Genomic DNA, 13,509 nt, shown 5'->3' on the forward strand with positions numbered 1-13,509 from the left:
GCGAAGGACGGAGTGTATCAGCTGATTGTAGAAGCGACGAATATCGAACCAAATCAGACAATAACATTTGTTTGTCTTGTAAAAAGCAGTACTTTGACGTTGTTCATAAATTTGATTTTATTAATCAGTGCAAACCGCTTGTTAAGTAAATTGGATTTCTATACGATATAAATTATTAAAAAAACTCTAATAATTGCTTTCAAAGATAAATATTTGCGTGTTGTGGGAAATGACGGTAAAGAAAATCTACAACGCAAATACTTGTAAAAGACCCTTGTATTCAATAGAACATATCCAGAAGAACATCATATTTCCTCGCTTTATACGTTTATCTTTGTTTTGTTATCCGTAACTTAATTATTAATTAATAAAAAAAAAATAAAAATACTATTCCTATGATTTGTAAACCTGCCGCATGGTGGGTATTTTCGCTAAACGTTCCGCAATGTCTGGCGGCAGCTTGAAGCACCCTCTCACGTACAGATACTAGAAGATGAGAATGATGAGCAAACAAAAATTAAACTTTCACTCTTGTACCGCTCACCAGCTGTCACCATTTTCTTACCTTCAAATTTTTGCAACATGCCACCAAATAGTCCAGACAATGTTCGGTCAGCAGCGGACAGTTGGCTAACTTTAGTGTGCTGATGCGTTTCAGCTGTTTGGCGATCATCTTCACGCAGTTATCGTTGATGTTGGGACACTCGCTGAGATCCAGATACTCTAGCGCCGGGCACGACGATACCAACCGTTCAATGCCGGCCTCGGAAATCTAAGAAAAATCCAAATCAATCGAGTTAGATCACCTGTCAGTACCATCTACCATGGACCATGCAGCCGACTCACCTGGTGACACCGCGATAGGCTAAGCTCCTTCAGCTCGGTAAACCGGAATCCGTAGCGTAGCGCAAAATCTGTCATGCGATAGCAACCGGACACCTTCAGTACGCGCAGCTTCTTCAAACGATCGATCGCGAACGTTTCCTCCACGTCCCAGATTGAGAACGTTTTCTCGGGCAGATCGATCCCGGTAAACCCAGCATCAGTTAGCTTCAGTTTGGAGAGGCACGCACGAAGAGAGTGAAACGAGAGGAGAAGGAAGAAAACACGTTTAGAAACGTCACGTTTCGTTCGAAAATCCCGCCCTTCCGTATCTTCTCCCCAGGCTGCTTGAGGTGTTAATTACATGCACAACGCGTTTAGTAAGTTAGTGAGTACCTTCGTGCTACGCTCAATGTTTAAATGCTCCAGATTAACAAGATTGCAGAAGATGTACTGCGCTGACCAGTCGGTCATGCAGGTCGACGATCCACCGATGTTCAGCACGGTGAGGTTGGGAAAGTTGGCACCAATCTTCACCACACACTCCTCGTCCAGCGTGTCCAACAGCTCCAGGTGGAGTTCCCTCAAGATGGCCCGATTGCTGAAGGCGGCCCCATCGATGATGCCGTGTTTTGACATCCGAATGCAGTTGGAAAGGTTGAGGGTTTCCAGGTGCTGGAGCTTGAAGATTTGCTTGATGCCGTAGTCCGAGATGCCCCAGCAACCGGTCATGACAAGCGCCCGCAACCCGTGCATGTGTCGCACGATCTGCTCCAGACAGAAGTCCGTTATCCCCGTCGAGCTGGTCACGTCCAGACAGCGAAGATTCGTCTGCTTGCGAACTAGATCGATGATGGCCGGTTCGCGGGTAGGCATCTTCTCGAGGTACGTCAGACTTAGTTCGTCCAGCAGCAAACCCGCTGCATCTGCTAGCCCTCGGAGAAAAATGTCATCCACCGGAATGCCACTGATATTGACCGAACGCAACACATACTGTCTGCGCACGATGAACTTCTGGATGCAGCCAAGCAGAAACATCTTCCGACCGGTTTCCACCTGCCGGAAGCAGTTCGAAAAGTCGACCCGCGTCAGGTTCGGCATCATTTCCACCATCGATTCGAACTGCAGCTGGCTGAAGTTGTTCTTGGCCAGCGAGAGTGACTCCACGCCCGGGAAATCGATCGTGTACAGACCGTTGTCGAAGAACTTCCACGTACGGAACAGATCGTCCCTCAGCAGATCGCACTCGACAAAGCGTGCGACACGCAGATTGGGCATTTGCTTGAACAGCGAGATCACACGCTCCCTCCAGATCATGCACTTCTCGAACGTGATCTCGCGCACAAACGGTCCATAGTTCTGCCAGAATTTGCTCTGCACGTTCAGCTTCACCCGGGACAGCTTGATCAGCGGGTATTTCCGGTCGGCAAGGATGAGATTCATGACCGGCGGTTTGAAGTCATCGAAATCAACGCCGACGAGATGCAGAACCATCTGCTCAGCGAACCGGCAGTACTTGGACGCTTCGTACCAGCGGCTGCACACGAAACTCGCCGATCGTCGATCGCTTGGGGAGAGATACTTAAATATCTGTACGACCAGCTAGAGGGTGAGATGTCCAAGCAATACGTTTATTACTCTCCAACACTGTGCACCGCAGTAGTCCACCGCGAAAACAATGCTTCAACTTACTTCAACCGGCAGCAGTTCAAACTGGGGCCGAAATATTGGCAACGGTTTTCTGTGGTAGCGCATCCTTGATCACGCTCCGTTTGGCGGGTACTGAACAGTGAGTGCGATCATCGGTTAAATAACATCTGTCTCGTGGTCGCCGAGGTTCGGTCGGCTCGGATCGAACAAGGAAACCAACAGGCCGTCATGGGCCGATGCCGTACGATTGGGGACACCCCAAAATAAAAAATAAATAAAACAGACATCCAATCGAGGAAAGCACTACCTCGCAAGAGCATCCCCGCATGCAAATGAACTGATGGCATGTTTGAAATTGCCATTTGCGTGCTGAGATGCCGGTGGGCGGCGGGCAAAGAAAGCGAACTATCTTTGTTTTCGTTGCACCGCGGCGCCTATTTTGAGGATCCACCTTGGCAGTGACAGTGCGGATGCGATGCCGTAATGTGGTGTTGTGGCTTTCCCTTTTCAAGCAAATCCCATCGCGTGAAGTATTTTAAGTAGCGTTACACCAAACAAGGAATTAAAGAACGCAAACATACAAACAACTGTGATACACTCGCTTACCTTGGCACAGGACTGGAGATTCAAGTTGCGGAGCTCCTGCGAGTAGCAGCACAGATACTGCAGCGAGGTGTCCGTAATGGTCGCATTGCTGTCCAGATCGAGCACTTGCAGGTTTTTGAACATCAGCACCAGATAGTACATGGTGTAGTCGCTCAGCGTGCTCAGCAGCGAAAAGTACGCTTCGTCCACCGGGCGTGCACGCTTCCCAATAATGCCCACCCGCATACCGTAGTCGGAGATCCGCTCGCAGCTCGACACGTCCAGCACCCGCAGGTGCTTCAGGGTGTGCAGATCCTGCACGCCTTCGTCCGAGAGTAACCAGCACCGGCGCAACTTCAGCACCTGCAGCAGTGGACAGCTCTCCACGATCAGCTGCAGGCACACATCGTTCACACCGATCGACGAGGTCAGGTCGAGATGGGTGAGGCGCGTTTGTACGCTGAAAAACTTCAAAATTCCCGGATCCTTCAACGGTATACGGTCGGTGTACGTGACGGTGAAGTGCGTCAGGTACAGACCGTTCATCTCCGCCAGCAGATGCCACGCAACGTCATCGAAGCAGGGAATGTCGCTGATGTTAAGTGCCTTCATAATGTTCCGGTTCTTGCTGACCAAACGCATAACGCGCGATATCATGGTCATGCGGCGCGCCAGGTACAGGTTGATGAAGCAGTTCGACACATCGATCGACTCCAGTGCCGGGGCGGCCTCAATAAATCGCTCGAAATGATACTCGTTGTAGTAGTCGCACGCAGCCAGCGAAAGATGCTTGAGGTGGGGCAGCGTGAAAGGGAACATCGGTTCATCCGTGCTGTAGTCGAGCGTCCAGTGCTTGAACAGCTCATCGCACTGCATCAGCTCGAGCCGCTCGAGCATGGGCAAATTCTTCATGATCGTGATGAATTTCTTCTTCCGTATCAGGCAACAGCGCAGCGTCAGTTCGCGTATGTACATCCCATTATTCAACCAAAAATCGCTGTGCTTGGTAAACTCGACGAACGTGAACGTCAGGTACGGGTAGGTGCGGATCGGATTGGAGAAATATTTTATCGGCCCGTCCTCATCGTTAAACTCGATCCGATCGAAGTTGAAGTACATCCGGCGCTGGAACGGTTCGTAGTAGTGTGCGGCTTCGAACCATCGACGGCAGGTTTCGCTCGCCGCCAGTCGGTCGCTAGCGTTGATCTGCTTGAAGATTTTCAGTATCAACTCCATGGGCAGCAGATCGTACCGTGCCGTAAACCGACCATCGCAGCTGAACGATTCCATCCAGTCGCAGTACTGTACCGGCAGCTGTACGTTCTCTTCCACCGTCGGTTTCCACTGCACGCTCGGGAAGAGCGTGAAAACACTGTCTCTTTTACGCTTTTCCACCACCATTTCCACCTTCGGGTCGGGTTTCTTTTTGGACGATCCGGAAGATGAGGCGCTCGATTTCGCGCCACTGCCGGTGCTGGATTTTCGATCACTCAAGCTCGGTTTTCCCTCGCCCGTCCCAACGTTCCTTTCCGCCCCGCTCGGCATCGGTTGATCGAGCGATTTTGATCGAGACAGCACCCTGTCCGGTTTTCCCTTCGCAGGAGCTTTACGCGCGGGCAGGAACACACTCACGGGACACACAAAATCCATCGCGTCTTGATGCATGCGGACGAGATGGTATCGATGTACTGCGTTGTACCGAATTGCCCAACGCTCCGGCCAGCGGTTTGCTATTATTGAAGATCCTTTTTTTTGTGCCCACCCCCGATTCCGTTCGGATCGAACCGAACATTTTGCCGATCGGATCGGTAAGCGAATTATGCAACTGCTTTTGCGCTGCTATCGTGATAATGTGCGGTGCCGAAAGGAAAGCAAAAGTGTTTGCGAACGATGCTGAATCGGGTCGAAACTGATGGTTTTGTTTCGCACCACCCATTGCAGTGCTGCCTTTAAGGGTTAGTCGCGCGATTGCATACGCTCGGGGAAATAAATGGCCAGGGTCCCCTGAGGTTGATAGATTTTTTTTTTTGTAATGAAAACAAGTAATCGAAAGGGGTTCAAATGTTTAAAGAAGAGAATTGTACGCAGGCGTGAAATGTTCAAATTTTAATTGAAATTTATGATTTATACTCGGATTTTATATTTTCATTTGTTTTCATTTATCTAATAACGCAAGTAAATTAATGTCGCAGTAAAAACCACCATTTCTAAATTAAATTTCATTTAAATTTTATTGATTTGTGCTTCCGGCGCTGGCTCAACATGAAATTTAAAATTTCCTCAATAAACCCCCATAAATAGTACCCGAAGATGTCTCCAGAGGAAAAAGGAAACGTCGAGTTGCTTCCTATAGAGCAGTTCGTTAGTGGTGGTAAAGGGTCTTTGTCCCGATTGAAATCAAATTTACAAGCTTTGTCAAGTTGTCCTGAAGGTTGACCTGAAAAAAGTCATTCTTCTTTTTCTTTACCGGAACAACAACCTCAGGTGGTCTGCAATTTCTGATTTTCTTTGATTTCATTTACCCGTAGCTGGATAGTTTGTCCTGCATACGGCGTATTAGCGCAAATGGGATTTCGGACCAGTCTTGTCGTGTGATAGTGACAAAAAAGGCCGCCGAAAAGACTGCATAGTGTCTTTAAATGTTCTCTTGGGACTTTACAGTGATATGCGGCTTACAAATTGGTAAGAATATGAAGTATGGATGGAACCATGATTTGGTATTACATTGTAGACTGAAGGATTCTGCTTAGATACCGTGCTTTATTTTTAATTTGAAACACATTTTCCTTACATTTCCTGGAAATTGGATTGCTCAACCATCCATAATTGGGACGATTGGGAGATAGAGCGGATTGGCTTCCGGGATTTTGATATGCCTCATTCCGACATGCCTGCAAATGAGAGTAATGGAACAGCATTTCATATACTGCAGAGCACGCACAACACACCATAAAGTACACTAAACACTGGACACGTGAACATTCGACATTTGCTGTTCCACACCAGACAGATTCACCACAGGACAACATCGACTAACACTTGGGTATATTACGTAAGGTGGCTATTTTCCTCAACCGTTCCGGTGCATCCTTCGGTATTTTGTTGCAGCTGCGTATGTACAAATATCGGATCACTTTCGCATACTGCACAAGCGCATCCACGCTCGCACCCGTTATTAGAGGCAGTCGGACAAGCTTCAACGAACGAAGCCTTAAAAGATTTTTCGCAAGCGCCTCTACACAGCGGTCATTAACGTGGAAGCAGTCACTCAAATCTATTTGCTCCAGTGCAGGACAATTGAGGGACATTGCTTCGATACCTGGCTCAGAAATCTAGAAAACAAAACCAAACACATATACTTATCAATACTAGACGACCTCAATGACGTACTGCTTACCTGCACGCAGTGGGCTAGGTTAAGTTCACGCAACTCTCGAAATCGGAATGAATGTGTCAGCGTGAAGTTGGTCACTTTGAAGCACCCGGACAGCTGAAGCTCCTGCAGACTGCGCAGTTCGCTGATCGAGAACGTCGACTGTGTGTCCCAGATTTCGATCACCGCCACTGGAAGATCCTCCCCGGTTAGGCCTGCATCAGATATCTGTTTGCGATACCAGATAAGACATCTTAAATTCTCTACTTCTGATGCAAGCTAATGTCAGTTTACGGGAACTAACCTTAACGCATCCGTTTAGTCGCAGAGTTCGTAGACACTTAAGGTAGCAGAAGAGAAACTGTACCGATGTGTCGTTCATGCAATCCGAACCGCAGAAATCGATCACGGTGAGATTGAGCAGCGTTAGGCAAATCTTCAGAATCACACTGTCCGTCAACCCGGGCAGCATACTCAGATACAGTTGGCTCATACCATCCCGCCGTCGGTCTACGATTGCCTTCATGAAACCGCGATCACTGATCTTATCACAGTCGGAAAGATCGAGCACCTGCAACCGGTCCAGCTGGTAGATCGATTCGACACCAAAGTCGGTCAGTAGCCAGCATCCGTTCAGCTTGAGCGTTTTCAGCAACCGGAGTGAGGTGGAAATTTCGATCAGCGCAAAATCGGTGAGGTTCAGGAACGAGGACAGATCCAGATGGACGATGGCCGACTGGCAGCGCAGTATGTCAATGATGCCCGGATCCTTAATCGGTGCCCGTTCAAAAAACGACAAGCTCATCTGGCTTAGCGACATGTTGTCGATCTCCGCAAACTGCTTCAGAAATAGATCGTCGTACATAGTGTAGCTGAAGTCGACCGACTGTAGCTTCTTTTTGCGCATCTTCATGATCGCCAGTATGGTGGTGAGTATTTTCACCCGCGTCGGTGCATCAATCTGCTTGAGACATTTGGATATTTCCAGCGCACTTATGTTGGGTCCCATCGCGACAAGATAGTGGAGATGTTCCACCGTGAACGCGTTGCTCTTGCGCAGTGCCAGCTTGCGCAAACAACGACACACCGGCTCGATCCGCTTCATCTCGACCGGTGTCCACGTTTTGAAGAACTCGTCCGCTTCCTCCAGCGCTAGACACTCCAGGAAGGGCAATCGTTTCAGTATCATCGTCAGCTTGGACTTCGTCAGCGTGATGCAGTTGCAGAACGTGATCTCGCGGATGTACTCCCCGAACACATCCCAGAACTCGCTGTACCCGTTGAAATGGACCCGTGTGAGCTTGATGTTGGAAAAGTGCCGGAAGCTGCGCAAGAACAGAGCGATCGGATGTGTACCATCGCAGATGCTCACTTCCTCAAAGTGGAAGCACACCTCATCGAGAAACTCCCGATAGCCCATCGCATCGAACCAACGTTTACAGGCGAGGGCCGCCGAGTCGCGATCTACCGAGTTGAGAAAGCGAAATATGTTCAGCAGGATCTGCAACGGGAGAGAATTTCATTGCTACAAGCCAGACCAGATCGGGCGAAAGTTCGCATGTTCTCTTACCTCCATTGGAAGATTGTCAAATCCGGTGCGAACGCGAGGTCCCTTCAGGTTGATGTAAAACACATCATCATGAAAGGGAAACTCGCGATCGTCTACCTCCACGATCGGTTCCTGCACCTCAATCTCATCCTCTTCGCTTTCCTCCTCCTCATCGTAGTAGTCGAATTCCTCACCATGCCCGAACCCGTAGTAGTGCAGGTTGAACCAACTCTCTATAGACATCTCCATCCTTTGCCACGAAAACAGGAAATTGTTCTTACGAGATCGCGATTAGGCGAGTGTGCAGCTTGTTCGGATGAAAGTCACAACCGTTCTGCCAATCATTTCCGCCTGCGGTCATCGTACGGACTAACGATCGATCGGTGTCTATTATTGTACCACACACGACGATCACACCTCAGGATCCCGACCGGGCGGGCTTTTACTTGTCCGAGACATTGACACTGCGGTGGTGGAAGAAGCGCATGCGCGAAAGCACCGCCTCTGATCAGCATTTTGCGTAAGGATAGAATTTGTTTACAAACAATACACCTACCCTGTCGGTGGACGATCAACATCCATCTCCGCCGCATGCATTCATGCGGAATGTGGTGACGAATTTCGTAACAAGCTTCACGGTGCGGCTTACTAATGCAACATTCATTGTTATGGTTTTAAAATAGGATTCGCTTGATCCTGGGTTTTTATTGTTGTTGTGCTTAGCAGTAAAATAGTACGTTCTTACGCTCTACCACTCAACATAGACCGCTTTCAGCGATGGAAGGTGCGCGAGGCGCTCACGAGGTTTTTTCAGCCGGCGACAACCGCTTACGTGCAGAAACTGTAGGAAAACTTCAAGCGCATGAGGAAATTTGTGGCCAGAGCGGCTGTAAGCAGCCATACACACGGATACGGACGAAACGGCGCACTAGTACGCTACACTACGGGTACGAAGCTTACCTTCAAGTAGCTACAGTTTCGTCCGATTATCTCCAGGCAGGCGTTCGTTAGCAGGGGACACTTGTTCACCTTCAGGTTACGTAGTCGCTTCAGGTTAGACGTTAGCATCTCGATGCAGTTATCGTTCACTAGCGGACACTCGCTGATGTCGATGAACTCCAGTGCCCTTGCATTTTGGCTAAGAACGGCGATGCCGTTTTCCGATATCTGCAATGTGAAGAATAAAGTAACAAACTCAATCATTCCGCAAAAAGCGCCTAAAGGAAAAAGAAACAAGCTTCTTAACCTGATAACACCGTGCCATATGGAGTTCCTTCAGTTCGGCCAACTTGAAGGCGTTCTGTAGCGAGAGATCCGATATGCGATAGCAACCGATCAGGTTGAGGACGCGCAGCTTGAACAGACGATCGAGCGGGAACGTTTCTTCGTGATCCCAGGTGATCATCGGTTTGACGGGCAGATCAATCCCGGTCAGGCCGGAATCGGTTAGCTTCGTGCAGCAGTACAGATGCAGCTGTTTCAGTGACACCAAATAATAGTTGATGTACTGCATGGTGGCGTCCGTTGCCGCGTTCGGACTGTTGCTTAAATCGAGCACCTGCAGCATCTCATAATTTAGCGTCACCTGGATCAACGAGTAATCGCTCAGCGTGGGCAGTTCGCACAGGTACAGCTCCTTCAGATTTTTCACCTTCCGCCCAATTACCCCATGGTACATGGCACGGTCGGAGATGCGGTAGCAGTTCGATAGATCCAGCACCTCCAGATGCTCGAGGTTAACAATGTTCATAATACCTTCATCCGTCACCAGAATGCACCGTCGAAGTTTGAGTGTTTTTAGCTTCGGCAGGCAGGTCGTGATCAGCTCCATTACCTCATCGGTAATACCGAGCGACGAGGTCAGATCCAGATGCACCATGTTGGTCTGTCGCACGAGGAAGCTAATAAATCCGGGCGCCTTTATCGGATGCCGGCCGACCTTCCACTCGAGGTCTTGTGTGATGTTCAGATCCGGCTGGCGGCGCAGCAGATCGATGATCGCGGCCGGAATCTTATCGCAGAACGTCATGCTGAACGTTTCCAGATTCAACCCATCGATCATGGACAGTGTGCTGAGACAGATGTCATCAATCGCTAGCGTCCCATTGAACTTTAGCGTCTGCAGCTGGAACTGGTGCATGTTGATGAAGCGCATTATATGCTCCACCATCGCGACCCGCCGATGGGAAGCGATCATCTTGAAGCAGTTCGAAAGGTCCAAATGCGCAATATTCGGAGCGAGCGTCATCAGCTTGTTAAAGTGCAGCTCGTCCAAGAAGTCATTGTTCGTAAGCGACACATCTAGCAGGTCCGGCAGAACAAAGTGAGATTCGCAGCAGCTGTTGCGCTTCTCGAAATACCACGAGCGAAACAGTTCGTCGCACTGCTCTATTTTGAGCAGGCGCAGATTTGGCACGTTCTCCAAGATGTACAGCAGCTCCGTATCCTTGATCAGACAGTTCTTTATCGTGAGCTCGATCACATGATCTCCAAACAGTGGCCAGAACTGGCTGTTGCCGTAGAAGGTACACGACTTGATGGCGATCCGCGGGAAAATGCGGAACGCACCGAGAAAGCTCTTGATCGGGGGCTCGTAGTCGGTGAAGTTGACGTTGGTAAACTTGTAGATGATACGCTGGCTAAATGGAAGGTAATAGTGAGCCGCTTCCATCCACCGGTGACACGTTTGACCACAGGCTAGCCGATCATCGACGGAGATTTGTTTCATTACTTTTAACAGCAGCTGCAGGGTATCATAACAATTATTTTACAACTTCACCGCACATAATCTGAGCAAAAACACAACTTACCTCCATGGGCAGATAGTTGAAGCCGGTGAAAATTTCTGGCTCGGGAGTCGGTTCTTTTGGTGCAATTTTGGGCAACTCCTTGGTAACCTCCTCGATACCATTTGTATGGATCGGCTCAATGTTTTGCTTTGGAAAGGGTAATGTGAGCATTTCAACTACCGGTGCCGGAGGTTCGACAGGAGTGTTGTGGTTTTTTGCAATGAAGAAATCCATCATTTCTGCTTCAACTGTGATACACTACAGAGATTGTTGGGCAACGTCCTAATCGTTGGAACTCACTCAATTAACTGGCTCTAGGCAGGCCGCATTCGCCCGCAAACTGTAACCATCGGAAGGCATCCCAAGTTTCCGCGGCGAGTTGTACGGTGTACAATTAAAAATAAACCGGTTAAACGGAACAGGCGAAGACGGTGATTTGTTGTTTGCGTGGTACGCTGCCAAAAAAGCGAAATCTAACGAATGTAAAAGCTCCGACCGATAGGGGACCGGCTTGCCGGGGTGTTTGCGTCGTTCGCACATTACATGGCTATTGTACGTGCGGAACGACGTGGCGTGTAGTGAAAATAACACCTTGTTCTTGTCGATTACATTTCAGTTAGAATGTTACACTGGGCGGTAACAATTAGCAAATAGCTTCCTTCCCTCTCTTTGTACGAGCTTAAATGGTGCGTGATATTCGTTGAACAGGGTTTATTGAACGAAGTAGTGAAAAGTATAATTTTAGATAGCCAAATATCTGAAATTGTTGGTCTAAATTGGAACCAATTTTCGAGTAGCATTTGTTTCATTAGTCATTGTAAAAGAAAACTTTGTTATGTTATGTTTAGTTTTTCCTTCCTTACAGAACAACGGTCAAAAAATGGAACGAATTGTCAATTTTGAATTTGACAGCACGCATTGACACCAATCAGCAAAAGTGGTGAAAATTGTAAACAAACCCACGAGTTGTTGACCATCGCGCGGCCGGTGTTGGTACTGTGGGAGAATAGTATCTTTAAAAACTAAACTTTAGAACAATGTTCCAAATAGCACGTGCGCCTTTATTTAGGTAAGGGTTATCTATTCTGTTTCACTCATATCGTTAACTAATCGTTTCCCTTTCTTTTGGATGTTGGTGTCGTGTATTTTGTTTGGTCAGATTACATAAGACACAAAGCATCCGGCTTTTGTTGTCCTGCAATGGGTTTTCGTCCGATTCAAACGCACCGGGAGATGGTAGCGATAAACCAAAGTCACCAGCTCCGGTACGCCGAACCGAAAAGAGTAAAGATGAAGGAAAAAAATCATCTGCTGCCCTTAACCGGCTGAACGAACTGCTCGCCATGATGAACACCGAGAGTGAGTTGAAGCTCGTCAAGAAGGTAGATCTGCCGCGCCCAAAATCGAAGAAATCGAAGGAGAAAAAAGCCGACTCGGACTCGGACTCTGACGATGAGGAGCGTCCCAAAGATCTCGCACAGGCAACGCGCAACGTAGCCACCGCTCTTGGAGGTGATGCCAAGCGCACAGAATCGGAACTGCTTTCAAAGCTGCTTGGGACGACCTCAGCATCCGCCCCTGGCGAGAGCAATCTTACGGACATCATTACGGGCATGATCGTTGATAAAAACAAAAAGATGCAACACACTGAAAGTGATCCGACGCGAAGCACCTTGGTGAAGAAATCGATCGATTCAAAGCGAGCAAAGCAATATCGTCCCACGGATGATGGGGAACAGTCACGCAGTGCTGCCTCACCAAAAGAACGGTACGAACGTAAGCGTCCCAGCCCGAAACAACCCCCACAAGCGCCCGGCGGACCGGGAAGTGTGAAACTGTTCGAGGAGGAACCGTTGGGTATTTTCACGGACCTTGCTTCGCTGAACGAAAGTCCGGACAAGCTCCGTACCTGGGAAAAGCTTAGCGAACGAGAGCTACGGTTAGCCGTGACGCATCCACCATCAAATTACTTCCAAAAGATGGCACTCTGGACCGAACAGGGAAAACTATGGAAGTTCCCTATTAACAACGAGCAGGACCGGGAGGAGGAGGCGAAGGTTGCATTTACCGAGCACGTCTTCCTGGAGGAACATCTGGAACCGTGGTGCCCGAAGAAGGGTCCGATTCGACACTTTATGGAGCTGGTGTGTGTTGGGCTGTCGAAAAATCATTACATCACGGCACAGGAAAAGCGTGACCACATCTGCTGGTTCCGGGATTATTTCGAGCAGAAGAAGGAAATACTGAAGGACATTATCGTAACGGAGAGTGGTGGTAAAACGAAGGAGATTGAACAATAAATCTAACTAAGTAGCAGCGTAACATTTGAAACACATACTAACACACAATGTTTGTGTTACTTTTTCTCCGAAAGTTGTAACTACAACGATTTATTCTGTTGTATTTCTATCGCTTTTTCTTCGTCTACGTGGAACACGGGTACAGCCAGTGAGTACGCTAAGCAATATACGTTCAACATATAGTAAATGCGTCCGCCGTAACATGCTTCATCGATCACATGCGATCGCGTGTCTTTTGTTCTGTTTATAATTAACGATTCTACATAAGGTGCGTAGCAGTAGAAAGCACTTTAAATTAAAAAGAAACCACGGAACGTGCAATGTGCGATAAAATGGAAGTAAAATGCAGCCTATATAACACACTAAAGCTTTTCGTGTCGCATTGCCTCACAAGCACAAATAAATATCCTTGTTTGTGGCACACCAAACCTGCAATAAGTG

General features: G+C 48.4%; 5 protein-coding genes across 5 annotated transcripts; 1 reads left to right on the forward strand and 4 right to left on the reverse strand.

Annotated features, from left to right (window-relative positions):
* Window positions 1-393: 393 nt before the first annotated feature.
* Window positions 394-2,577, reverse strand: LOC128718742 (dynein regulatory complex subunit 6-like). Its single transcript, XM_053812362.1, has 5 exons — window positions 2,515-2,577; window positions 1,219-2,424; window positions 847-1,050; window positions 566-772; window positions 394-486 (listed from the first exon to the last, which is right to left on the reverse strand). The coding sequence occupies exons 1-5, from the start codon at window positions 2,575-2,577 to the stop codon at window positions 394-396; spliced, it is 1,773 nt and encodes a 590-aa protein (XP_053668337.1).
* Window positions 2,578-2,906: 329 nt separating this feature from the next.
* LOC128718743 (dynein regulatory complex subunit 6-like) lies at window positions 2,907-4,707 on the reverse strand. The gene is made up of 2 exons (XM_053812363.1): window positions 3,079-4,707; window positions 2,907-2,975 (listed from the first exon to the last, which is right to left on the reverse strand). Exons 1-2 carry the CDS (start codon window positions 4,705-4,707, stop codon window positions 2,907-2,909), a joined length of 1,698 nt encoding a protein of 565 aa, XP_053668338.1.
* A 1,382-nt stretch (window positions 4,708-6,089) lies between these two features.
* On the reverse strand, window positions 6,090-8,228 carry LOC128709169 (uncharacterized). Its single transcript, XM_053804154.1, has 4 exons — window positions 8,001-8,228; window positions 6,735-7,931; window positions 6,455-6,658; window positions 6,090-6,389 (listed from the first exon to the last, which is right to left on the reverse strand). Exons 1-4 carry the CDS (start codon window positions 8,226-8,228, stop codon window positions 6,090-6,092), a joined length of 1,929 nt encoding a protein of 642 aa, XP_053660129.1.
* Window positions 8,229-8,727: 499 nt separating this feature from the next.
* Window positions 8,728-11,005, reverse strand: LOC128708915 (dynein regulatory complex subunit 6-like). The gene is made up of 4 exons (XM_053803895.1): window positions 10,790-11,005; window positions 9,226-10,722; window positions 8,940-9,146; window positions 8,728-8,820 (listed from the first exon to the last, which is right to left on the reverse strand). Exons 1-4 carry the CDS (start codon window positions 11,003-11,005, stop codon window positions 8,728-8,730), a joined length of 2,013 nt encoding a protein of 670 aa, XP_053659870.1.
* Window positions 11,006-11,805: 800 nt separating this feature from the next.
* LOC128710064 (28S ribosomal protein S31, mitochondrial) lies at window positions 11,806-13,068 on the forward strand. The gene is made up of 2 exons (XM_053805102.1): window positions 11,806-11,837; window positions 11,928-13,068. The coding sequence occupies exons 1-2, from the start codon at window positions 11,806-11,808 to the stop codon at window positions 13,066-13,068; spliced, it is 1,173 nt and encodes a 390-aa protein (XP_053661077.1).
* The last annotated feature ends 441 nt before the right edge of the window (window positions 13,069-13,509 follow it).

This window comes from Anopheles marshallii, chromosome 2 (assembly GCF_943734725.1).
Source record: "Anopheles marshallii chromosome 2, idAnoMarsDA_429_01, whole genome shotgun sequence".
NCBI lineage: Eukaryota > Metazoa > Arthropoda > Insecta > Diptera > Culicidae > Anopheles > Anopheles marshallii.